Source organism: Petromyzon marinus, chromosome 4, assembly GCF_048934315.1.
Source record: "Petromyzon marinus isolate PM22_M1 ecotype Great Lakes invasive population chromosome 4, UKy_Petmar_22M1.pri1.0, whole genome shotgun sequence".
Classification (NCBI taxonomy): domain Eukaryota; kingdom Metazoa; phylum Chordata; class Hyperoartia; order Petromyzontiformes; family Petromyzontidae; genus Petromyzon; species Petromyzon marinus.
Genome location: NC_133670.1, coordinates 23,388,455 through 23,414,906, shown reverse-complemented (window position 1 = coordinate 23,414,906; position 26,452 = coordinate 23,388,455). Strand labels below are relative to the sequence as shown.

General features: G+C 47.3%; 2 protein-coding genes across 11 annotated transcripts in view; both read right to left on the bottom strand.

Moving 5' to 3' along the window:
- LOC116937906 (triple functional domain protein) overlaps positions 1 to 21,269 on the bottom strand; it is a 197,184-nt gene extending 175,915 nt beyond the window's left edge. For 4 of the 5 annotated variants that reach the window (XM_032945036.2, XM_032945050.2, XM_032945044.2 and 1 more), the window contains exon 1: positions 20,389 to 21,269. In XM_032945036.2, coding sequence (XP_032800927.2) covers positions 20,389 to 20,455 — 67 coding nt within the window. In that variant the 5' untranslated portion in view covers positions 20,456 to 21,269. The remainder of the gene's footprint in view (positions 1 to 20,388) is intronic. The other variant, XM_076060162.1, reaches the window with a different exon arrangement.
- Positions 21,270 to 23,798: 2,529 nt separating this feature from the next.
- AK9 (adenylate kinase 9) overlaps positions 23,799 to 26,452 on the bottom strand; it is a 35,089-nt gene continuing 32,435 nt past the window's right edge. For all 6 annotated transcript variants that reach the window (XM_032945077.2, XM_032945101.2, XM_076060163.1 and 3 more), the window contains 5 exons: positions 25,986 to 26,155; positions 25,055 to 25,153; positions 24,822 to 24,924; positions 24,494 to 24,608; positions 23,799 to 24,284 (listed from right to left, as the gene is read on the bottom strand). In XM_032945077.2, coding sequence (XP_032800968.2) covers positions 24,046 to 24,284; positions 24,494 to 24,608; positions 24,822 to 24,924; positions 25,055 to 25,153; positions 25,986 to 26,155 — 726 coding nt within the window. In that variant the 3' untranslated portion in view covers positions 23,799 to 24,045. The remainder of the gene's footprint in view (positions 24,285 to 24,493; positions 24,609 to 24,821; positions 24,925 to 25,054; positions 25,154 to 25,985; positions 26,156 to 26,452) is intronic.

The following is a 26,452-nucleotide window of genomic DNA, read 5'->3' as shown; positions in this document are numbered from 1 at the left end:
CCTTTCGCTAATACAATGGTTACTATTCCCTGTAAGCATCACGCATTGATTCCTCCATCCAAGATCACGGCTCTGTCGACCAGACTGACTGTTTCGAAACATCCACACTGTGTTCATCCACCACGTCGCACGTCACGACACCTTGGGATTCCCTTCCATCGTCTCTTTTCCCAAATGTCTTATGACCTTGCTCAATAAATAAAAATGGCTTAACTCTTAACTACTGTATTACAACATGAATAGGGCTGCTTGTTGCTGGCCGTTTGGCATCTGGAGAGGGCCTTTGCTCGGCAACCCGTGTTTTTTTTGCTTGTTTAAACCTCAGGTGGTACGAGTGGCCTCTGCAAACAGGCACACCCCCACGACACACAAACCCCTCTGCAGACACGCACAGAGCACCACAAGAACACCACAGTGCCACCACAGCCCCATGTTCATCTCTCCAGCGGAAACGCAACCGAGTTTGTGATGAGGATTTTGCGCCACGGCAAAAGCCATCGTCTACGTCCAAAACACTTCTGGGCTGGGGAGCGACATGGCCATGACGTGAGAGCGCTCGCCGCTTGTTGCAGAGGTGCGTGGTTACGATTCAGCAGCCACCCAGATTAATACTGCGGCATGCAATAACCAGAATAACACACGCCGTCCACTTCGCTCGGGGTGGACATTCAAGATGCCCCGGCGTTCTTGGCAACAGGCCCAAATTTGCAAAGTTTGAAAATTACCCACAAATGACTCTTCGGATTACACAAAGCAATCATTGGCCCCTAATGACAGACTAATGCTCCAGGTCACAATTTAGACTCACGGTCTGATATTCTCACCTGCTTAAACTAAATAAACTTGAAACTTAAACTTGATGCCACGTTCCCATGACCACTTAAAAGCAGGCCGGCCCCGGTTCATGTACCGGGCAAGCGAGCTCATCTTGGATTCCAAAGGCAACCCTTATCAGAAAGAAATGAGCTGTAACCAGGCCACTCAGATCACTATTCCTGGGCCATGTGGCTTGCTTCCCAAAGGGGACTAAAACCCTTTTAGCCAAGGCTGCCTTTGGAAATATTTCTTGATGTCATGGGGTTCGCGTAGGAGAGAGGTGCGCCATCAACGGTGTCTCTCACGTTAGTAAACTAGAGGAGCATGTTTTTTCGTGAAATAAAAAAAACAAGGCAGAAAAATATAAAAATTTGAAACTTTTCCTTGTTGATGGTGTAACGAAGCACGCGTTAACCCCTTGTTAAAACATATTTTGATCACTTACCTCCAACCACAGAGCAAAGGGTGAGGGATTAGAGAAATGGACAGGAAGGCCCCAAGCCCACAGCAGAAAAGTGTTGGGACAGGAGACAATCCGTGACGAGCCATACCAAGAATGCCCTCGGCACAGCTGGGGTCTGGTTTCTAATGACTGTGGAAACGTAGGACAATTGAGCAGTGAAGACGAAGCTGACCGCTTTATTCATTCGAGAGGCTTTGGCGCATTACGACTCTAAAATGAGGTCAAACTGGGAGATCGCCATTCTCAACGACTAAACCAGCCGACAGATGAGACAAGAGGACAGGACATGGTGCAGATGAGCAACCGACACAAGCTTCGTCATTCACTTCCTATTCACGAGCACGGTGCACGATACTCTCCAAGCCGCCATGGAACGCGAGGCCACTCGCCTCCCATTTATTAATTAATGAGCAGCACTTACTTCAACGCCATTCCTCACGCCCCACAACCCAAGACCACTCATCCGTTCACAGAAAAAAATCCCCCCCCCCAGAGTATTTTATGTTGAAAGGCTCATCCTCGTGGATATTTTGACGTACCTGCCAAATATTATTGTACTGTACTTAAATTGGGGGAGTCTTCCGAGGAACGCGGGATTTTAATTGTCATCTTCGTAAGCAAGTCCATGCAAGTCAATGCATTGTTGTACGAAGCCCATTCTGTGCAAATTCCAAAGATACTTTAGCTGCCAACCCTCCCGTTTCCACAACGCCTGCATGATTGACTGGCTGATCCGTTTACATGATAAATCGTGACACCTTCCCTCATCGCTAAGGGACGTTAGATATGAAGGCGATGTGCGTGATAATATAAGGGCAGGGGCGAGGTCCATCTCGCCTTGATTTTGAAAGGGAACCGATGACACCATCAATGAGAAAGCGAATCTTGAGCAAGTCCTCTCGTAGAGCCGTCAATGACATGGCGGAGCTCACAATGAGGTTGCGATGAGGTGGCCACAGATGGCTCGGAGGTCGGAGCAAGAGACGCTAGCACAGTTTGTGGGTTCAGAGACGAGCAACCACCTGCGATTTAGACAGGGTTCTCAAGTGGAGAGAGCTGATGATGGTTTCAGCCCGCTCGCCAATAACCCGCACAAGAAAACCAATTATATTAGAATTTTGTTATCAGTAAATTTGGCAATAAAGGAGCTGAGAGAATATGGTTTATTACCTTGTAACAAACACTCTTTGCAAGAGCATATGAACAAAGTACGCCTCGCATGGATAAAGAGGCCTCACTCAAGTGACATCACTCCTACACAGGGTGATGCACTGCTAGCTGTGGGAGTTCTGAATGGAAACGTTTCTAATGGCGCGACACCAATATCACAAATGGAATGTAATATGGGGGTGAGGGGGGGGGGTGAAATAAATCTGTTGGATTCAATAAGGAAAACAAAGACCGTTCCAGATTCACAATGCATGCACGGAGCCCGCGGCACAATTGAATATCCAATTCGGCTGCTGCTCACCCATGCAATACAAGGGGTCTCATCTGTGCACACTGAGGCTACAGAACATTAAAAGAAAAGCAACACATGCTCCTAATTGTACATTTTTGCAACGCAAATGCACATTTTTTTCCCATACTGCCGAGCTATGCATGTTTAAAAATGTAAGGGTTTTTTTTATTTTCTCTCTTCACAGCGCAAATGCGGTCTGATCCTGCAGGACCCGTTGGGCCAAGTGCTCTCTGAGCAGCTGCTTGCGTCTGCGCCGCCTGTTTCTGGGGCCGGACGCCAGTGATGTTGCCTTTCTGACTGATAACCCGCCAATCATTGATCTCCCACCCTCAATCGAGTAAACTCGAATGTCGGTGTGCAGATGGAAGAATGGGAAAGCTGCCGCAGTCTGTGGTATGACTGACAAATTACATACGGTTGTGTGTGTGCTGTACTGCAGTTTGATATCGTCCCAGCAAGCTGGGGGTGCAGGCCTCGCGTTGCCTGTCTGTAAACGGCACGGGCGACAGCCAGAACCGCAATGCCGCCCGTTTATTCAAGGTTCATGTGCTTCCTGTTTTTGCTCATGATACAGAGTTGAGAAGTGGAAGCGCGTGAGATCACGGGGGGGATGGGCACAATTGAGCTGAAACTTGAGGTCGTGATGGGATGACATTGTGTCTAACCCATGATTAAGCTTGCTAGATGCATGACATGGGGAATAGCAACTCGGGCTCTCGGGGCACGTGGCTCCATTTCTCCAAGAATCTCTACCCCCAAAATCCTCGTGGGTGGAAGGAGGCGGAGGGATCAGCCACAGGCTCTGTGGCTGCATCAGATGGACCGTTACTGTCGAGACTTGGGCATAGGAAGGGATTTTCGAGGAGGGACCGTCGGGGTTGAAGGTGCCGGAGGGTGGATGCTGCTACTCTTGAAAACACGGTCCGGTTGGAAACAACTCACAAAGTTAGACAAAGACTCCCCGTATAGCCTTAATAGACTTGGGGCAAATGCTGTTAGCGAGAACCTATGAAGGCCAGCACGGCACACAAGGGGGATGTTTATGCACCGCACCAGGTACTCATTTGAGGCTGAGTCGACCTAAGGGAGGCCAAGGACCGGTTCAGATAATCGTCACTGTTGTTGGCCATGAGCGGGAATCGAACCCGGGTCGCCAGGTTCGTAGCGCAGTGCGCTAACCGCTACACTACCGCTCCCCAGTTATACAAAGACACACACGCACGAGGGTGCTCCACGTGGTACTCAAGTGGTTCATCTCTACATGCGCATTACATGTGTTGGCCTCACATCACAGACACGAGGTTTTGGTTATTAGTAATTTGTAATGGACTTTTGATTCGACCAAAAGCCTGGCGTGGTGAGTGCTCTATTGTACTGTGGTCGCTTAAAACAGAACACACTCTGTGCGGAGAGAAACGGCTAATTACTCCTTTGGGCTGTGCAGAGATTATCACATCTTGCGATGGTATCATACTATATTATTAAAAAGTTTCGTTGGCTGGAGGGAGTAATAACTTTGTCTCAAACAGTACAATAAAGGTATCAGGGTTATTGTCAGGGCTTAATATCCAATGGATTATTTTCTGGGGTCCCCCAACCTTCCAGACCCTGCCCCCCCACCCCCCCTTAACAGTGATTCACCATCTGCCAGCTCCATCCCCCCCACACCGCCAATCGCCAGACAGATTCTTCTGAAATGAATCCCTGGTTATTGTCCATTGTAGAACACTGGCGCAGCCCTCGCCAGCTGTAGTGCGAAAGCTTTGTCTAGGAAACTGCCCATTACACGCTGTGCTTTGATTTGAAACCAAACTTGGGTGCGTGTGTGTCGCCGCCACTTTAATTGCAATAAATGTATGCTCCACTAAAAAAAATGAGAGAAGGGGGGATGGAGGTATAATAAAGGATGTGCACGTTGCTCGTGTTGACAATGAAAACTTGAAATATATTTGGGTGTATTTTTTTTTCTTTCAAATGGCTTTGTAACAATTTGGGCAAGAAAAATCAAATCACAGTGTGATCTTTCTTTTTTATTCTGAGTGATTAAACGTCAGATTAAAATCATAATAAGCGTAAGACTAAAAAGAACATCAAAGAAATATGAAATTATCTCAAACACAACTGTCGGCAGTGGCAGAACATTCTTGTCAACGAGGACACGCAATTGATTTTGATAACGTTGAAGTGTTGTGTAAAACTAATTATTACTGGCCAAGACTAATAAGATAATCCATTGAAATTGAGAGAAATACAAATAACTTTAATCGCTCTAACAGCTACAGGCTTAGTGTGGCCTGGAAGCATATTATTAAATAAAACATATATTATAATTACAATTCCTTATAGGGGAAACAAATAATAATTAATAACAATTGAATGATTACCAATCTATTATATAATTACAATACCCTCCCCCCCTCTCCGCCTCTCATCACTGCACCTGATTGGGTTAAACGATGACGTCACCCTGCTGCTCTATTTAAGACCGGGAGCAAGTGGAGGGCTTCACTATTCTGGCGAATTGCCCGATGATGCTGGATGTAATTACCAGCGAAACGTCGTACTCAAAAATTGTAAATGTTGTGGATTCACTCTTCAACACACCGGTGGGCTAAAGTAGTGAACTAATTGTCTTTTGTAAATGTGACACATATTTTAATGTTTGGCCGTGTCGGGTGGTGGAGGGTTACGACACATTTATAAGTAACGCGATCTAACCCAAAAACGCTTATTATGAATAATATTGGTCGCGAAAGCCTACGTGTTAAACTGTCAGATTAAAATGTTAACGATAATTTTTCCCACAAAGGTAAAATGACGACACAGACGCACCCAGCGGTGCCATGCCATGTTTATAAGCAAGACTGTGCTTGGAAGAACAATGCAGTGGACATTGCAATCCCACTTTGCAGACACGATAAATAACCCAGGTTTTATTGCTCCATATTTTCAAATTTGCAAAAATGAATCTTTTAAGTGAAGATTCGTTGACACAAAAAGGGAATTGCATCATCATACAAGCAGACATACAGAGATGAAGATGGGTACAAAATATACAAAATGTATGAAGTGCAAATTCAAACTGCAGTGGGATCCATTAGACAAATGTGCAGCAGAGGCACTTCCAAGGTGAACACTGCTTTCACCACCACACCCACAGCCCGCAACCACTGTAAGACTGCACACAGAATTTTCAGTCGCATTTCAGTGACGAGACCAGAATGTTGTTTCACCCATTAAAGTGCGACATTTTCCATTCATCGTATGATTTTCAATGTTTGGCTCAATGCAAATTCCTCAATATTTTATCAATATCTTTAAAGAAAATCTTGCTACTTATATAATGAACGATGCATTTCATAAAAAAAGAAATGTGCATGAAAATTGGTGCTTAAATATACTAAATGTAAAATAATAAAAATATATTATATTAAAAAAATGTATCCACAGCTCAATCCCTGAAGAAGCTCCCAGCACATGGAGTGAAACATCAGACATTGTGCCAAACAATGCGTGGTACGGCTCAAAATAACACGAGAAAGTGCAATGATGTTTTCTATCAATACATTCGATAATTCACTTCACTAGCACAACAGCACAGGTCACTTGCAGGGTGGACCTAGAGGAACAAAACACCCCAGGGATTACTGTATTTACCTGTACGAGACAAACACTTCGACCACAAAGCCTTGACCGTACCCAACAACATGTGCGACAGTGAACAGCTTCGCACGTATACGCTACCCGTTTGTGATTTAACCATGTCCTGCGTTGACAGCGGTTGATACACGTCTTTCTGTGAATGCGCGCTGCTCATTTGGACGTATCGCTGTTGCGAAATGAAAACGATCTGGTCTCGTGCTCGCTTGATGGAGATCTCCAGGTGCTCTGGCAGCTGGTGGCGGGCGCTCAGCTGTGCTTCCGGGAGACTCGGTGTCGCCACGGCCCCGGCACCGCCACGGCGACTTCGGTGCAAACTCGGGGGAAGCGCGCTCGCAACGCCTTCCCCTCGCCAAATCGGGCCGTCGCAATCGATGCACGTCCTCGCCAACTGGCTGAGCGACCACCAAAGATCACCAACGTGTTATATACAATGGTGACGTTAACGTCAAATTTCGAACAAGCACAAGGAGACAGTGGTTTACTTTTACAAGGGCAGATTATTATCGCATTTGAAAATCTGGACATTATTCCGCCGCACGTTATGGTGCGCTCTTGTGAATTATGTCGCAGGATCATTTAGTTACGTCGCAGAATTATTCACTTTGTGGCAGACGGAACTCATTGGTAACAATGTAATGACAATGCTCTTTATTTATGCAGGAAATCCTCAGTGTCTGAAGATAATCTTTCAGGAGGGTCCTCCTTTGGGAGTCTTGGTAAATTCTATTGCCATGTTTGGAATGTGGAGGAAGCTAGATTAACGTGAGAAAACCCATGCATGTGAGGGGGTAACTCTCAAAGCTCTGCAAAGATAGATTGAAGAATAAACTGCTGTCCTGGCATATTTTGCCCACTGTGTACTGTCAAGAAGTCTCCCATCCAAGAACTAATCATGCTCCCACCCGCTTAGCTTCCAAGCTTTTACTAGATCAGGCACACTGAGGGTGATTTCATCATAACCAACGTTAAATAAATCTTGAGCGATCGTGTAGGCAGTGGTGAATAAAGTATGTGCCGCAAATACCGTACCCCCAAGCCATTATCACTGCCTTATAACCGTATCATCAAGAAGCACTGGCTATGTACTTCTGGATGCAGACGGCCTCCCCACGCCATCGTCATCCCTCGCGATCCTGCAAACGCCACGATTATTCCCACTCCTGTGTATCAACTGACCCTGTTTGCTCCATCTCTCGGTGATGGTAATCCTCTTGTGGTGACTTCAATTGTAAGACGGCATTCACGTCGACGTGGTGAAATGCTGCCCGTCGGCGCTACCGCTTCTTCGCAATGGATGCGTGTCACCGCGGCAACTGAACTGGGGGCACCCATGGGTAAATCGACTCGGCTCCGACCGCGTTAGCCCAAGCCGTCATTTTTCGGCGACGGTTCCCAATCGAGCAACGGTGGCCTCGTTTTGCGGCAGGGACGGACGTGCGACCTCAAGAGTGACGCGGTGCGCGGTACTCCTTGAAATCGAGCTCGCACGTACGGGAAGCATCTGGATGCAGTTATGGTTTAGCAACGAGCATTGGCATGGAAACTGCATGGGTGCAAAAAGGCACTGCACGCTTTTGGCGCCATCGATGGTTCGTGCCCGGTGCGAATGTGCCGAAATGCACGCAGTCGCTCCGGAATCGATCGTTTCCGAAAGGCTCGTTCGACCATCGTGATCATCATCAGTATTATTAATGCTGCACCATCATATTTTTTGCCAAAACTTTAACTCAAGCCTTTTATGTGCGATCGAATAAGCAGAGTGGCAATCTGTAAGACTTGACGGACGGCACAGGAGGCGGGGGGCCTTCGTGGAATGGCAAAAAGGCGGCGGGTACATCGCTGCAGATTCAACAGAATTTTACACAGTCAAGAGAAGAAATTGCAAGAATAGTTTTTCTTTCAAAAATGTCATTCAAAAAAACTGACATATTCCTCTGTTACGACCCTGTGCAATACCGTGCACCCAGATGACGAGTCAAGTGATGCAAACCGATGGTAGCGGGGTGCTTAGTAAAGGGCATTGTGCTTACTCCGCCATGCTGGTCAGATTGCTTTTACAAGGGACAGCATTACCATATTTACCCCATGATGAGAGGGTTCCACCAGTCGACTTTAATCAGATTACCCATGTTACCGCTGCGCAAACAGACAACACGGATGAAGAAATTAAGTCGACAACCTTCATTTAGAAATATTAACGCAGCGCGTGCACAGGCTTTGCCACACGGGCGTCCCAGCCTACAAACCACGGCAACCCCATGACGAGAAGTAAAGCGACGCGGGCCGTAGAGACGCAAGCCAGCGGCCGGCCATGATCAATAGCCAATCTGCAGGCAAGCCACGCAGGATGGATGAGGCAGCGCTTGCGTGCCGCCCCCTGCATTATTTATGAGAGCAGCACTGCTCGCGCCCCTCCGTCGCGCACTTTAACCTCTCCTCCGCCAATTTAGCTGCAGCGCCCCTCGCGCATGACGGCGAGGGCTGGCACCACCTGGGCAGCTGGGAGTTAAAGTGACGTCGCTGCAGCACGCGGGCGCACGCGGGCACACGCGGGCACACGCGGCGGCGTTCTTCGGCATCATGGATATGCCATAAAATGTCCCCGTCAATCTTATTATTCGGCCATTACCACCCAAGAAGTGGCGCCCAACGCTCCGGCAGAAAGTAATCTCGCTGAGATGCGACCCGAGCGCGGAAATGACACCGCGCGTACGCGCGTGCCCTTGCAGATGCACACGCAGCGCCGATTAACGAAAGTGTTTAGTAGTCATGCCGTCAGCCTTGCACAAGGCTGGCTGTCAGGCGGTGCCCCATTAATGGCAAGTCCAGAAGAGGCTCGCGGAGGCTGCGTGATAACGACAAAACTCCTGCCGAGCGAACGGTGGAACGTCAATTAACGGCAGAGAATGACAACGCATCACCTCCCGCTAGTGCATTCGGATGTCTCGAGTGCATCTGTTGTACAGTATTTTGTAAAGTTATCTTCAGTTTTCCTACAGATTTTGTCTGTCTATGCCGTCGTCCCCACGGCAGTTGCTGTGTATGTTTTTTTTTGTCGACGTGCACGTGTCTGTACCTGTCCATGCATATTCCTGTTCGTGTACTGTGTAGTTCGTACATTTCCCCAAATTCTTCTCATCTATATCTCTCGCTTGAAATTACCCAATGTCATCGTCCTTTAAAATGTGTGCATTCCTGGCCATGTGTATTCATTAACCATCTCTATGTGTTGTGATGGAAACGTCGTAGTTTTTTGTTTATATTAATTTTTATTAATTTGAATTCCTGCTAGTCACGGAAGCTTTAAGTCAAGAATTAACCATCTCTGTTAATGCCAATACCGTGCATATCTTCGGCTCTCTTCTCTTTACAGTCCAGTCAACGTCTGCACTTTTTCACGTCCACTCCGGTCGTGTTCAAGGCCATATGCCTGCGTCTCTCCTCAATTTGTTCCATCCTCCGCTGCTGCCACACACGATCTTCACTTAATCCTTGCAGAGAGCCCCTACCAATGCCACTTTTCTCTTCTCACATAGGCTTGGCATTAGCGGGGGCCGGAGGTCACCACGGGACAGGGGATGCTCAAGGAGGGGGGGGGGGGAAGCTGACCCACAGCATTTTTAATTTCCTCCTAAAAGTGAAACAGCGGGGACTCCCAGACCCCACAATGAACCCCACGCCCTCAGTAACCTCCCTGCCTCCGGTCACCACGCCGCTTTAGTATGCGGCCCCACGCCTCGCCACCCCCCCCCCCCCACCTGTCACTTCATTATCCTCACTTCATTTGCTTCATTTGTTTCCTTATTTGCCATTTCGTTGGTTTAATGTCTGCAGCTGGGACGGCCATTGTAGCGCGCGGTCAGCACGCGGCGCGCATTTAAGGTCATGGTCAGCAAGGTCGACTTCAACGTTAAGGCCACCAGGAAAAGGTTGCGGGGGGACCATTACTGAACGGACACACCGACCATTAATTGCCATGGACGCGCGAGCTGCTGTGTCATTCACAGCAGAGGGCACCCACCGCCGGTGTTATAGCCACATTTGCAGAATTTACGGTGAACGAGTGCGCCCTTTCCTAAATATTTTGGGTCCGGTCGATGTTGTGCAGAGCGAAAATAAAACCGAAACAATTGCAGTGTTTCTTTACCGTCATGTAAACAAAGGCTATTATGTGGTCTTTGACATGATACATGCATTGGATCGAGCAAGTGAAATATGCTGACTGTATTTATGATTTATGAAAATGACGTTTAAGTGACATGCTAATGTTACATTAACCCAAATAGAAGAACAATAAATTGTACACACGAGATAGAAAATGAGACTACACAAATGAGACGGTATAGGAGGCTCAAACATGAAGCAATTCTTGATAAAATTACAACCATGAAGCATGACAATTAATCGTGGCACGAAGGAAGATAGCCAGTATATGCCTAAATACTATTTTGATTGCAATCCATATGATGATGGTGACGAAGATGATAATTACGACAATGATAGCCGAAGTCATCTTTGCTGAGCATGATCTCCTTTCCAGTGCCTTTTTCTATTACTTCATAACCGTGTCATATAAAATTACACTTCAGACAGATTAAAAGGGGTGATAGGGTTTATTACAGCCAATACGCTGCAGGTGTGAAACTTGAAACGTGATATGTTAATGGGAAGCGAAAAATGTGGTCTGAAATGTGAGCAACAGGCCGATGGCCTACAACACACAAACCACCACTCTGCACTCGTAGCCCCCCAGATAAGTGGGGGGGGTCGAAACGGTACCACCTCAGGTGGCAAACACATCTAACTTTTACGAATGGCAGTGTAACCGTTTTATAAACACCTCCATTTACTCTCCTCCGAAACAATATAATCTATGGAACATACTGAAATGCATTTTTTTTTTACTCTCGTAAAATAGTTTACCGGGGTTGAACATGCTTCCAGGCCTATTTGTGATCTAGAGATACAATATTTCAATAAAATCATTGGATATGTCTACCACCCTCGATAGTACCAAAAAAACATTTTTGGGTCGATGGTTCAAAGACCATCAGTCTGGAGTTAACAAACCTAGCGACCTCATCATCAGATGTTTGAAGAACACCGGGAGATGATTGGTCAATACTACCCCCTTTCCACTAGCACATCTGAGCCGAGCCAGCATTGTATGGGGGGGGGGTTATCCATTGGTTACTTGCCAGAACCAAACCGTAATACGAATGCCTCACAAAACATCTCAGTTCTGTCTTGATTTGAAGCATTCGTGACTCAAGGAATCCATACTCTTTGGGTATTTCGGTAAAGTCACGTAGGTTGAAAAGTAATAGATCACGACGTTTCGATAGCAACACAAGCCATCGTCCTCAGGTGAAACAATACAGCAGGCGGACTGCTGAGGCAAGAGGAAATGTGTTCTCAGTTCTGGTTCGGGTCCATGCAGGGCTAGGGGCAGGTCTCATGACGCAATCACTGACCTCAGTCGTGTCCACTGACCTCCGTCAGTACGACCCAACAACAGTGTCGCCGTGTCACCCACACGCGTTTCGACTCGCCAACGGGAATGTGACATCAGCGGCGCTGCTCAGCTCCTGCAGTGGAAGAGTAACCGGGTGCTTGCTGACCCTCACTGGCTCGTATCGGTCCTGGCGTGGCTCAGCTGTCCGGTGGAAGAAAGAGCTATTTGAATCACTGCGACACACTTAGAGAGGTAAAGGTGCGTCGAAAATCGGTGTTGGTTGTTCAACAGAATAGGTAATCCTCTAGCTGGGCCACAGAACAGGACAAAGCTGCAGCCCAGGCTGTCAAGTTCGTGGACTGCAGAAGACGCTGTATTCCATACAGTGTGTCAACCGGAGGTCCCTAATATGTGGACATTAAAGATTCCAGGATACACTTCGAATAAGCAGCAGCTGTGAGTATTAATCCCAGCGTCCTTGGTAAGAAATTCCACCATTCGCCAATAAAACTATTGGTATGACCACATTTTTTGCACTTGGTGAATTTTGAATAATAAAATTAAGGGTTCCCTGGTGAAAGCTTTGACAACCTTGTAAACAAGATGTATGCATCTCCACAGATCAATCCTGCAAAAACAATCAAAATAAAATAGCGTACAAAACACAGCTTGCCTAGCTCCGGTTGCAACACTGGGTAGAAAGTGCTGTTGAATTTGAAACAGGGATAGCCTCCAACAATCTTCCTTATTTTTTTCCCTTACAATCCGGAGGACATTCTGCAAGGATGGTTTGAATTTGCAAATGACCTTCAAAGTCCCATGGCAAACAATGCATCAAACACAATGACACACTTAAAACAGTGGACTTGCCAAATCCTCTTAAGGGACATTGGCATCCAGAAGGAAGGGATTGGTGGAGTCCCATCCAGTAATTACACACAAAGCTCGAGGGATATGAAATGTTGTGTTATCCACATCAATGGCAAACTGTCCTCACATCACATGGGCTTACGGCTACAAATCATACTATAGCTGTAAATTCGTGATGCTCACCGATGGGATCATGACACTGTCAAACAGATTCATTACAACTCTCAGTTTTGATGCTTACAGCTGGGTCACTGATGTTTACTGTTCCAATCCTTATCCTTGTGGTCATGGTCTCAAGTTTGTTGACCTATTGAGGCCGCTGTTATGTCGGTGACAAGGGTACAGCTGTTTACAGTGTATGCCATTTGAGTGATAAATGGCTCAACTCTAAATGGTGATTTGTCAAGACTATGTTCAATTAAATTCAAACCAAAGCAGACAATTTCATTTAAATAATGATGTGTGACCTATGACCACTCACCCGGAGTGCACCTGATCCTATCAGACCACAGAAGCTAAGCAGGTTTGAGCCTGGATAGTGCTTATATGGGCAACCCCCCATGCCTATTAGCAGGTGTTGTATGCAATATGGGAAGCACAGGGCAGTGCAGCAGAATTAATTGTACTATCCTCCCAGTTTAACACATAGGCTTTCACACCAATATCATCCATAATACAAGTTTTTTTTGGGTTAGATCGCATAAATTCATAAATATCTCGTTAAACCCGGCACCACCCGACACAGCCAATTAGTAAGGTTTGTCATGTAAACAGGACATGCAAATTCATTGCTAGTACAGCACACCGGTGTGTCGGAGAGCAAAGCCACAACATTTACAATCCGAGTAAGACATTTCGCGAGTAATTACAACTAGCTTCATCAGGCGACAGCCAGATTTGTGAATTAAATCCTCCCACCACCAGCCTATGCTGACCAATGTGGTAAAAACAAATCCCACAGTCTGTGCGGAATGAGGAGGCTCTCATCAGCAGTGAAATGACAAATGGGCTATCAGATCTGTCAACCAAATAAAAAAATATATAGAAGTATTCTTTACACAACCCATTGGCCATACGGCTCTCTAGGAGTAAATTATTTCAGCAGTCTTGATTCTGTACAAGCAAGACTCTGGCCCGGTTTTGGCAAGGGAGTTTAGGCCTGCCCTTTTGCAATGTTGGTGAACTGGCAGATGCCGAAGGCAAGGACTCTCTCGTACTCATACAGGTCGGTACCAGTAGTTGCCCGTCTATGCCTTGTTCACACACCTTCAGCGTAAACCAACATGTGGGTAAAAGGAAAAGGGTGGGGTGGTGGGTGGGAAACTTTGGTTCCTTGGAGGTCCAATTGCCAAAACATTAAAGGCCCTTGGGATGGGCAGGAAGGCGTATGGGCTGTAAAGAGGGCAGTCTTTTGTTGAACAGACTGGAGTCTTGACTAGATCACTGGGGGTACTTGTGCTGAGCACGAGGCACTCGGGCTGAAAACTACGACACCTTAAGCTATTAAGGTGGCCTATGACTCACACATTTTGGATCCTATGGATAATAAATATACAAACGAGAGTTGGGTCTGAAAAGAGCACCAAGGTCACTGGAATCAAAAAGAAGAACCAGATATATTCGTGTGTATACTGCAATCCATTTGTTTTGGCTCAATTTAACAGATAAATGTTGACCGACCAACATACCAACATTGCTGATGCACAAACAAGTGAGGTGACTCGCCACCCTACACGACACAATCACACTGTGCATTCCCGAACCAAAATTATAAAAAAAAACAATCACGGGCGATAATAAATCCCTCCTCGTCTCGAATGCAAGCGGATTATAAATTCTTCATGCACCGGCGAAGCATGATGACGTCATCTCACGCAATCCCCTCGGGGAAGCCCCCAGGAGGACGCGGGCTGACGTCCACCACCTCGGGGTCAGGGTGCATGGGGGTCACAGGGTCAAGCTGATGCATGCGGCTGGTGCGCACCCCTTCCCGCTCTCTCAGCATTTCCATCACCCATCACCCCTCCCGCCCCCCTCCTGGAAGGAGAGGGGAGAGCAAAGCTGTCACGGCCCGCTGCCCCCACCAGAACCATCCAACCTAAGTCACCCTTACATGGAGTGCCCACGCTCACGAGAAAGGCCGTCGTCACACACGCAGACGCTTAATGGCAATTCTGGTGCATGAATCACGGGGCACCGTCAACCCCAGCGCACACGCGCACTCACAGTCTCGCAGATCCCGTAACAAAGGAGGGTGGGAGAGGGGGGTGATGGGGGAGGTGCGCTACTGTACAAACCGGACACACAGCATATGCTTGGGGCTTGCGCTCAGCCTGAAATTTAACCATCCAAAACCACGATCAGAGGACACTGCCGGCACCACCATCACTAACAGTGCCAGCACCACCATCACTAATACTGCCAGCACCACTATCACTAACACTGCCAGCACCACCACCACTAACACCGCCAGCACCATCACTAACACTACCAGCACCACCATCACTAACCCTACCAGCACCACCATCACTAACACTGCCAGCACCACCATCACTAACACTTTCAGCACCACCACCACTAACACTACCAGCACCACCATCACTAACCCTACCAGCACCACCATCACTAACACTACCAGCACCACCATCACTAACACTGCCAGCACCACTATCACTAACACCGCCAGCACCACCATCACTAACCCTACCAGCACCACCATCACCTACCCTACCAGCACCACCATCACTAACCCTACCAGCACCACCATCACTAACACTGTCAGCACCACCATCACTAACACTGCCAGCACCACCATCACTAACACTGTCAGCACCACCATCACTAACACTGTCAGCACCACCATCACTAACCCTACCAGCACCATCACTAACACTGTCAGCACCACCATCACTAACACCGCTAGCACCACCATCACTAACCCTACCAGCACCACCATCACTAACACTGTCAACACCACCATCACTAACCCTACCAGCACCACCATCACTAACACTGCCAGCACCACGATCACTAACACTTTCAACACCACCATCACTAACACTCCCAACACCACCATCACCAACACTACCACTATCACTAAGACCGCCAGCACCACCATCACTAACCCTATCAGCACCACCATCACTAACACTACCAGCACCACCATCACTAACACTGTCAGCACCACCATCACTAACAGTCAGCACCACCATCACTAACACTGTCAGCACCACCATCACTAACAGTCAGCACCACCATCACTAACACTGTCAGCACCACCATCACTAACAGTCAGCACCACCATCACTAACAGTCAGCACCACGATCTCTAACACTACCAGCACCACCATCACTAACCCTACCAGCACCACCATCACTAACACCGCCAGCACCACCATCACTAACACTATCAGCACCATCATCACTAACACTACCAGCACCACCATCACTAACACCGCAAGCACCACCATCACTAACACTACCAGCACCACCATCACTAACAATGCCAACACCACCATCACTAACCCTACCAGCACCACCATCACTAACACTACCAGCACCACCATCACTAACACTGCCAGCACCACCATCACTAACACTACCAGCACCACCATCACTAACACTACCAGCACCACCATCACTAACACTACCAGCACCACCATCACTAACACTACCAGCACCACCATCACTAACAGTCAGCACCACCATCACTAACACTGCCAGCACCACCATCACTAACACTGCCAGCACCACCATCACTAACACTGCCAGCACCACCATCACTAACACCGCCAGCACCACCATCACTAACCCTACCAGCACCACCATCACTAACACTACCAGCACCACCATCACTAACACCGCCAGCACCACCATCACTAACCCTACCAGCACCACTATCACTAACCCTACCAGCACCACCATCACTAACACTGTCAGCACCACCATCACTAACACTGCCAGCACCACCATCACTAACACTGTCAGCACCACCATCACTAACACTGTCAGCACCACCATCACTAACACCGCTAGCACCACCATCACTAACCCTACCAGCACCACCATCACTAACACTGTCAACACCACCATCACTAACCCTACCAGCACCACCATCACTAACACTGCCAGCACCACGATCACTAACACTTTCAACACCACCATCACTAACACTCCCAACACCACCATCACCAACACTACCACTATCACTAAGACCGCCAGCACCACCATCACTAACCCTATCAGCACCACCATCACTAACACTACCAGCACCACCATCACTAACACTGTCAGCACCACCATCACTAACAGTCAGCACCACCATCACTAACACTGTCAGCACCACCATCACTAACAGTCAGCACTACCATCACTAACACTGTCAGCACCACCATCACTAACAGTCAGCACCACCATCACTAACAGTCAGCACCACGATCACTAACACTACCAGCACCACCATCACTAACCCTACCAGCACCACCATCACTAACACCGCCAGCACCACCATCACTAACACTACCAGCACCACCATCACTAACACTACCAGCACCACCATCACTAACACCGCAAGCACCACCATCACTAACACTACCAGCACCACCATCACTAACAATGCCAACACCACCATCACTAACCCTACCAGCACCACCATCACTAACACTACCAGCACCACCATCACTAACACTGCCAGCACCACCATCACTAACACTACCAGCACCACCATCACTAACACTACCAGCACCACCATCACTAACACTACCAGCACCACCATCACTAACACTACCAGCACCACCATCACTAACAGTCAGCACCACCATCACTAACACTGCCAGCACCACCATCACTAACACTGCCAGCACCACCATCACTAACACTGCCAGCACCACCATCACTAACCCTGCCAGTACCACCATCACTAACACTGTCAGCACCACCATCACTAACACTGTCAGCACCACCATCACTAACACTGTCAGCACCACCATCACTAACACTGCCAGCACCACCATCACTAACCCTGTCAGCACCACCATCACTAACACTGTCAGCACCACCATCACTAACACTGTCAGCACCACCATCACTAACAGTCAGCACCACCATCACTAACACTGTCAGCACCACCATCACTTACACTGTCAGCACCACCACCACTAACACTGCCAGCACCACCACCACTAACACTGTCAGCACCACCATCACTAACACCGCCAGCACCACCATCACTAACCCTACCAGCACCACCATCACTAACACTGTCAACACCACCATCACTAACACTGTCAGCACCACCATCACTAACACTACCACTATCACGAACACTGCCATCACTAACCCTACCAGCACCACCATCACTAACACCGCCAGCACCACCATCACTAACACTGTCAGCACCACCATCACTAACCCTGCCAGTACCACCATCACTAACCCTACCAGCACCACCATCACTAACACTGTCAGCACCACCATCACTAACACTGTCAGCACCACCATCACTAACACTGTCAGCACCACCATCACTAACACCGCCAGCACCACCATCACTAACACTACCAGCACCACCATCACTAACACTGCCACTATCACTAACACTGCCAGCACCACCATCACTAACACTGTCAGCACCACCATCACTAACACTGTCAGCACCACCAGCACTAACCCTACCAGCACCACCATCACTAACCCTACCAGCACCACCATCACTAACACTGTCAGCACCACCATCACTAACACTGTCACCACCACCATCACCAACCCTACCAGCACCACCATCACTCACACTGCCTACCACCATTGTTATAACCACCTCCATCAACATTTTTCTCATTTGACAATAATATAAATGTAAACATCCTGGTTACGTCTGAACACACTGACAATACCGGTATATACAACATCATTCTTGCATTTCCCACCGTTCCGTTATATATGTTAGCGCACACGTCAGGCATTCTCTCTCTCTTACATTATTCCATCCCAGTACCTCACCAGCAGGGTTTATTAAAGGGTACAGTAGTAGAAGCTCTGAACACTAGGCCTGAGATCAATTAGAATTAGTCATAGCAGCATCGTTCGCTGAAATCACAATGTGATTACAATGTATAACGAATTGCACAATTGCAATAGTACCGTAATTGACCCCATATCTGTCGAACACGCACTGCATTCAAAGCAAGCCCCTAAAGGAACCACACCACGGGGAGGTGCACAGAGCCAAACCTTGATGAAAACAACCATCACCAATAAGAACATGACATCAAACTGAACAGCTAGGAACTAAACCGAACCGCTGCGGACCTCGAGACATTGGACACCGGCTAATGCACTAAACGCACGAAATCCAAAGAAACAGAACTCTCCAGCAAATCTCATTTTCCCAGGGCGAATGAGGCAGCAGCAGCATCATTCTCTCTGCCTCCAAGAGTCATGACATCACCACTCCTCTAGCAGCAGCCTGAGTAGGGTGCGATCTGAACGTGCTAGTTACTACATGATGACGAGTGACCCGAATCTAGGTCCTTTCTGTAGGCATACGACCCGGAGCTGGGGCCATGGCACAGATATTAACTTTGGCACCGAACATTTGGGAACCTGAGGCCTAGAAACCATGGAACTCCCGAGACATGTCCAGACTTGCGGAACGGTGGACGTTGCATGACACTCAGGGAATGCAGTCTGGGATCAAGACCTGAAACCTGAGCATTTCAGAGCTCCCAGAAGCCCAATGACTCAGAGCCGAGGTAAAGGACGAGTGGCCAGTTTCATAAAACACTTCAAGTGTAAATTTACACGTAATGTAATTTGCCATTTAAAGTATTGCTTACGGTTGGAAAAACAATCACAAGAGACATTTTATGCAATTTGCCACTGAAATACATGGTTAGACCTGAGCATGGCATTTCTGAGCAAAAATCAAGACACCATGGGCCCTGAGTCTGCAACCTGCTGATAAAATGAATGACCCGTGCAATAATGTTGGAACCTGCAAAAAAAAAGAGGAAAACGAGACCTTACCCACCAATGCCCACCGTGGAACCCAATTAATAGGGGACCTGAGATCAGGGACTCTGGCGACCACTATCAATGGATAAGGGGCCCTAGAACCAGGATCCTGACGAAATAAAAACCCAACACACATCCTGAGACCTAAGAGGTGAGGACCTACCACCAAGACCAGGAAATAAGGGGTCGGCAGATGTGAAACCACAAACAGGAACCTGGGATCAGATAGACCCTAAAACATCGCACTTTGAATCGCACCCCGAGACCTGGGGTCAGGGGACCTGAAAACACCTTAGGAATTTGGCAACACAACCAGAGGGCCTGGGGTCAAGAGACCTACGAACTCGGATCTGGGAACAGGAGATTTACAAACGGGGATTGCCCTGAAAGTCGAGAACTTGGGAACGCATCCCTTCTACGTGACTTTACCGAAAGAACCAAGAATATGGGCCCCGTTGATCAAGCGGCACGAGATCACAATCAGGACACCCGCAATATCTGGGTGACCTGGGAAATCAAAGCAATTAAGAAGGGTGACCCTGTGATCCGAGTGACGTGAGATCAGATCACCGGGGGGGGAGGGGGCATGGACCTCCACGCACGCGGGATCTGTGGATGCGGAGGGGGATCTGGGAGCCGCCTTCTCACCTGACTTGAAGAAGGCCACGATGTCCGCGTCGTTGGACGAATCGTCGGCGACCTCCGTGGAATTCATTTCTTCTCTTGCGTTGATAAAATTGTGGACCACGGGTTTTTTTTTAAAAGAGGCTCGCCGTAGCCGCGACTATTGCTCGTTAGTTATTGTACGCGCCGCTTACGATTTGCCGGGCACGCGGCGTTGAAACGTCGTTGTTGGATTCGCGCTATTGTCAAGCGTCGCTACAACCTCACCACCACTACTACTACTACCCCCTCACCACCACCGCCTCACCACCACCACGGCACCGCTACAACCTCACTACCACCGCTTCACCACCACCACGGCACCGCTACAACCTCACCACCACCACCGCCTCACCACCACCACGGCACCGCTACAACCTCACCACCACCACCGCTTCACCACCACGGCACCGCTACCTCACCACCACCACCTCACCACCACAGCACCGCTACAACCTCACCACCACCACCACGGCGTCGCTACAACCTCACCACCACCACGGCACCGCTGTCATGATCGGCGAGACAAGGCAACGGGGCGCGGATTTGCTCCCTTCGCTATCGTCGACGCACGGACGCTGTTTTCTGTTGCACCGTTATTATTTCGTCGTCGTTATTAATTTTGTTGTTGTTACTGCTGCTGCTGCTGCCAATGCCGTAGTGGCGTCTTGACGGCAAAAGGAAATCCGACGCGACCATCGGCTTCCTCCGAACCACCTCCAAGCCCCTTCCCTCTTCCAGACGCGGCGCTTTGCCTCGCTCAGCCGCCGTTGTCGTCTTAATTTCTGTAACAATAATTATTATTATTGTTGTTATCGCCCTCACGGCTTTAATTTCCCGCCGACACCACCCCCCCCCCCCCCGGGCGCCCCGCCCGCCGCCCACCCCCCCCCAAAAAACACAATAAAATAAGATAAAACCGAATAAATATTGCGATTAAATCCGCTCCGTCGCCTGCCTCCCCTCGCCTGTGCAGCTCCGACCGGGCAACGGCGGAATCAATGGAGCGACCCCACGGCATCCGAGGGATCGGAGGCGGCGGCGGCGGCGAGGAGGAGGAGGAGGGCCTCCATGTTCTCCTGAAGGAGGTTGCCGCCGCCGCTGATGATGATGAAGATGATAGAGGAGGAGGTGGTGGTGGTGATGATGAAGGAGCAGCAGCAGCAGCGGCGAAGGAGAACAGAGCTGCGGACGATGGAGGGGTAGGGGGGGGAAGAGGAGAATGAGCGGAAAGAGCCGAGCGGCCCGGGCGGGGTGAGCCGGAGATTGCCGAATCCCTGGCCAGGGGAGGGGTTTTTTTTTTGCCTTCTGGGTTTTGATTTTTTTTTCGCGTGTGTGGTGCGCGCAGCGCAGCGCAGCGTCGTTTCGTTATTTAAATATCCACGTTGCCCTGCTCTGTGCTGCCACGGCGTGGCTGCGATGGGGGAATCTCTTTCTCTCCGCCAAGGTTTTTGGAGGGTGATGTCACCCCCGTAGTCTTGCTCGGCTTGGGGACTCCATCGAGATGATGATGATGGCTTCGGGTCACGGGGGTGCACCGATGAGATTCGCCTTCATTGAGCAGATTCTGCGGCCACGTTGGGGCCCTCTGTCCCATCTTATTAACGTCTCCTGTGCCAGGCCCCTTTTAGTGCTCTTTTTGTGGTTGCAATTTTTGATATGGTTAGATCATTAAATGTCTGTTCTGGTGCTGTCATTAATCTTGGCGTTTTGTAATTTGCATTCCTGCCTACCTATCTTTATTTTCTGCGAGATTGGCTGTACCATTTCAATGTACACCTCTATGGCAGTTCATTAAGATTATCATCGAACTCGTATGTGGATTTAGATAAATACAATATGTGCCGCTATCATAATACATCGGTAATCTACATTTAATTTAAGTTTGTCATCCCGCTCACCATTCACCAATGTCAACAATGGATGTGCTCGGGCTGTGCGATGCACAAAAATAAAACTGAAATTCCTCCACTTTCATCCGATATGTCATAGACGGAGAAGAATAAAATACATTAGAATTTTATCCGAGCCCACGTCATTATTGATCACCATCTTCATTTGAGTATGGTAAACATTAATATTCGCAACCCGCACGTCGTTTGGACGTGACCGTCCGTCCCTAACCTGGCTGCAGACGTGACGTCCTGTCAGCCAGCAAAACTTTTTCTTCGAACATAGTATGAAATATTGCTTTAGTTATTTTTATTCACCTTAATGTAACATTTACGCATCATTTTATTTATTCTATATATCATAGCACAGTGAAAGATATCCCTTTTCTTGCACAGGTGGTGAACGGAGTGCGATTTGATGTTACAATTTATTTCTGTGACCTGCCGGTATTACTTGAATGGTGCATCACTTTAATTTTGTCTTCCTCGAATGTTTCTTCTCAAATGTCTGCAATGCTTCTGAGTTATTTGCTGTAACTTCAAATTGTTTTTGCTTTACCATTGTCCTCAGCGGGCCGTTCCTGTAAATAAGCTTAAGGCTGAATGTTTCTTACCCGCCTAAACATATAAAATCAATCAAAAAATGCGGCCGGGGTGGAAGGTGGTTGGGGATGCAGGGGATGTCATCAAGCAGATGTGCGTGGTGACGTCACTATAGTCATCCAGCCAGGACGCCAGTCAGAAAAACTTTTTTCGAATACACTGGAATATATAGATGTCTAAGATTTCAATACACGAAATTCCATTGTTTGTAATATTTCACCTGTCTCTTTATAAGTCGAAGTGGTGGAAGAGTTATTAGCGCATTGTATTATGAATCCAGCGACCTGATTTAGATTCCCAACAACAGCTAACATTCATGGCAAGTGATGTATTAAGCAGCTCTGGGCCTCCTAACGTCTTCACCAACCCGCACTGACGACTGTGGTTAATACTCTTTGTTTTTTTCCGGTAAAGTCATGTAAGTAAAAAATAAAATAAATGAAAACAACTAAATAAAATCACGACGTTTCAGAGGCAACACAAGCTTCATCAGGTGTAAAAAAAGGGCACAGGAAAATGCATTTTTTTGTATTTTGCTGTGCCCTTTTTTACACCTGATGAAGGAAGCTTGTGTTGCCTCTGAAACGTCGTGATTTAATTTAGTTTTTTTTACCCACGTGACTTAACCGAAAAAAAACAAAGTATGGATCCTTGCAGTCACGAAAGCTTCAAATCTAGACTGTGGTTAAGTTTCATTAAAAAAAATCCCCAAGACTGACATGGCATTTGAAGGTCTTCATCCAGCAGTGGATTGACAGGTGGTAGACTTAGGCAAGCAGAAATTCTATCATTGCAAGGAGCATTCATTTAATCGATTTCTAAAGCAATCCCTCGAATTATATAGAGCAATTGTTCCGAGGCATCCCAGAATTAAAAAAAAAACATTGAGGAAAAAACAGGATCGTTTAAAGCTTTTTATTTGCAAAATTGGTTCAACACATGTGCAAGATAATTCAATTAACAAAAAGTCAATAGGCCAATAGACTAAAAATATTTAATGTATGTGTGGAGTCACAGAAGAGAGTCCTGCTTATATATCCATCACACAACTTTAAGTACTCTTCAATATGTTATGAAAATTTAACAAAGTTGAATATATGGCCATTTACTCCAGATTGATTAATGGTATTTGACATTCACTTGTCCGTTATACAAGCCCTACCTGGGTCATCCCTGCAGATTTGTCTAGATATTTTGACCCACGCTTCTCAATGGCTAGGAAGGTCTGCATACTGTGCTCCAGTGCAGGTGGGCGCTGGTCGATAGGCTGGAAGGCGCGTGGCATGGTGGAACCCAGGTGCACCAGGAGTTCACAGCACTCTTCAAACCTCCGCAGTCGCTGCTTGTACTCGGTCTTCACGTGCTCGGAACTCCTAGGGTTCAAGGCTGCCACAGGCACATTCAATATACAGGATCTGCTGCATTCAAAGCACCTCCCCCCACCAAACACTGCTCACGGTAACTCAGTTTTAAAGAAGACCCATGGTGATGAGTTTATAGCTGTGCAATGCCAAAAAAAAGCTTAGTTGCGCTTGTCTGCCCACAGTTCACTGTTTCAAAATGAAAGGCCAAGGTTTAACGGTGAGTGAACTTACTCTTGAGATGGAATGCGACGAGCAGAAGGGCGGAGCGGTGCAGAGAAAGGAAGGGGTATTTAGGCTTGAGGCACCCCACTGCACTCAAGGCTTTCACCAAAGCAGTTGACAAGCCCTGAGCAGGAAAGAAAACCACAGCCACCCACACAGTCTTCTTACCAATGTGCCTAGAGGTTCCTTTGTATATATACATTTTAAATCAGTACTTCAGAAAATACACAAACACCCGGTTATATTTCTTTACTTAAATATATCCTGCCTGCTCCTTGCATATACAAGTCAGTAGAAAATATGCGTTTTTATGCTGGAAAATGTATGAACAGCATACCTGCTCCAGGTAGCCCAACATTGGAAGTGAGGTCAGTGATATCGGCACTCTCTTTGGTGGAAGTTTTTTAGGGAGTTTAATATCTGAATATTTTTCTGGCAACCTACAGGAAAAAAAGTATAACACAAATTATTTCACGTCATTACAATTCCAGTGTAATACATATACACATGATACGCATATGATGTGGAAAAAATATGTATGATGGACATTAAATTTAAAAAGGCACTTACTTCAAAAATGATTGCCGTGCAGTTTCCGACAGGCAAGTGTAAACCTTTCCTCTGTATTCTGCAGCAAATTCCATACTCCCATTCACCAAGCAGTCATAGCTGAAATAAATTAGGGTTTCCATTGGAGTGGAAACATCTACCTTATGGACTCCTTGAATTATTTAGGCCTATCTAAAGATGTGCATTTCTCTATACCCTTCCTGTCTAGAAGTGTTTACCATCACAGCCGTATAGTCACTACCAGTATCACGTTTTAAGTGGATCATTTTTAACAACACGAGATCTGCCAAGTGAAAAATGACACTTTCTGCACACATTCAATGTTATTGAACAACACTGCCAACATTTATTTAACAGGCCAGTTAATTTTGTTACATATTCTTAGAATTAAGTTCAGTACCCGATGCTCGTTTGGCTCCAATAAGTCATACTCATTTAACAAGACCAAACAAATGTAGAACAGTGAGAATAGGTTTTGCCTCTTTTTCTGGCAACAAAATAGGTGTTCAGATGTTAAAACACCAAACTGAAACCTTTTACAAGAAATCATGTCTGCATTAACCACAATACTTGTGGTCAGAATGAAAAAAAAACACTGATAGTATATTGGCATTGCCTTTTAAACTGATTGGTCCACACCAGAGACAGCTTTCTTTCGAGCCTAGTCTCAAACGGTGTTAGACGGTGTTAGACCAGAGGATGCCTTTTGGCGAGTATGTTTTTGTTTGCATTCTGACCACAAGTAGTGTGGTTAGTGCAGACATGATTCCTTGTAAAAGGTTTCAGTTTGGTTTTTTTAACATCTTAACACCTGTTTTGTTGCCAGAAAAAAGGGGAAAACCTATTCTCATATTTTGGTACTGGCAAAGGAGGTCCCATAATGAAATATATAACAGAAACACAATTGAGATTGAGGATGAGGTGGGTTTACCTGAGCTGGCCGTCCAGGTAGGTGACAGGGCAGTAGCCCTGAAGCTCCACCTGCTTGGGGAACATCTGCTTTACTTGTGCCGGTGTGAGGGGACGGGGCAGTGCGTCGCTTGGAGGCAGAGCACGCGGTGCCAGCGGAGCCGTGAACTGCTCTGGACTTTTAAGGAAAATCTGGGCAGGGGGTGCAATGTGCCAGTGCTTAGTTACAGCCAAATGTTGCACTTGCATATATTATATGTTTTGTATGGATGTAATTGCCTGGTTCAGCCCATCACATTCTGTAGCCCGAGTAGCAGTGATCATGATTGTGTGCACCTTGTCCATGAGCAGAGAACAAATATGCAAATGTAAAGGTACATTTAAAAGACACAAGATAAGTATTAGTTGAAATAGGCACAAGTAACACATCGATCAGACATCACACTATTAAGTATGGAGAGCAAAAAATAACAATACATCAGGGAATGG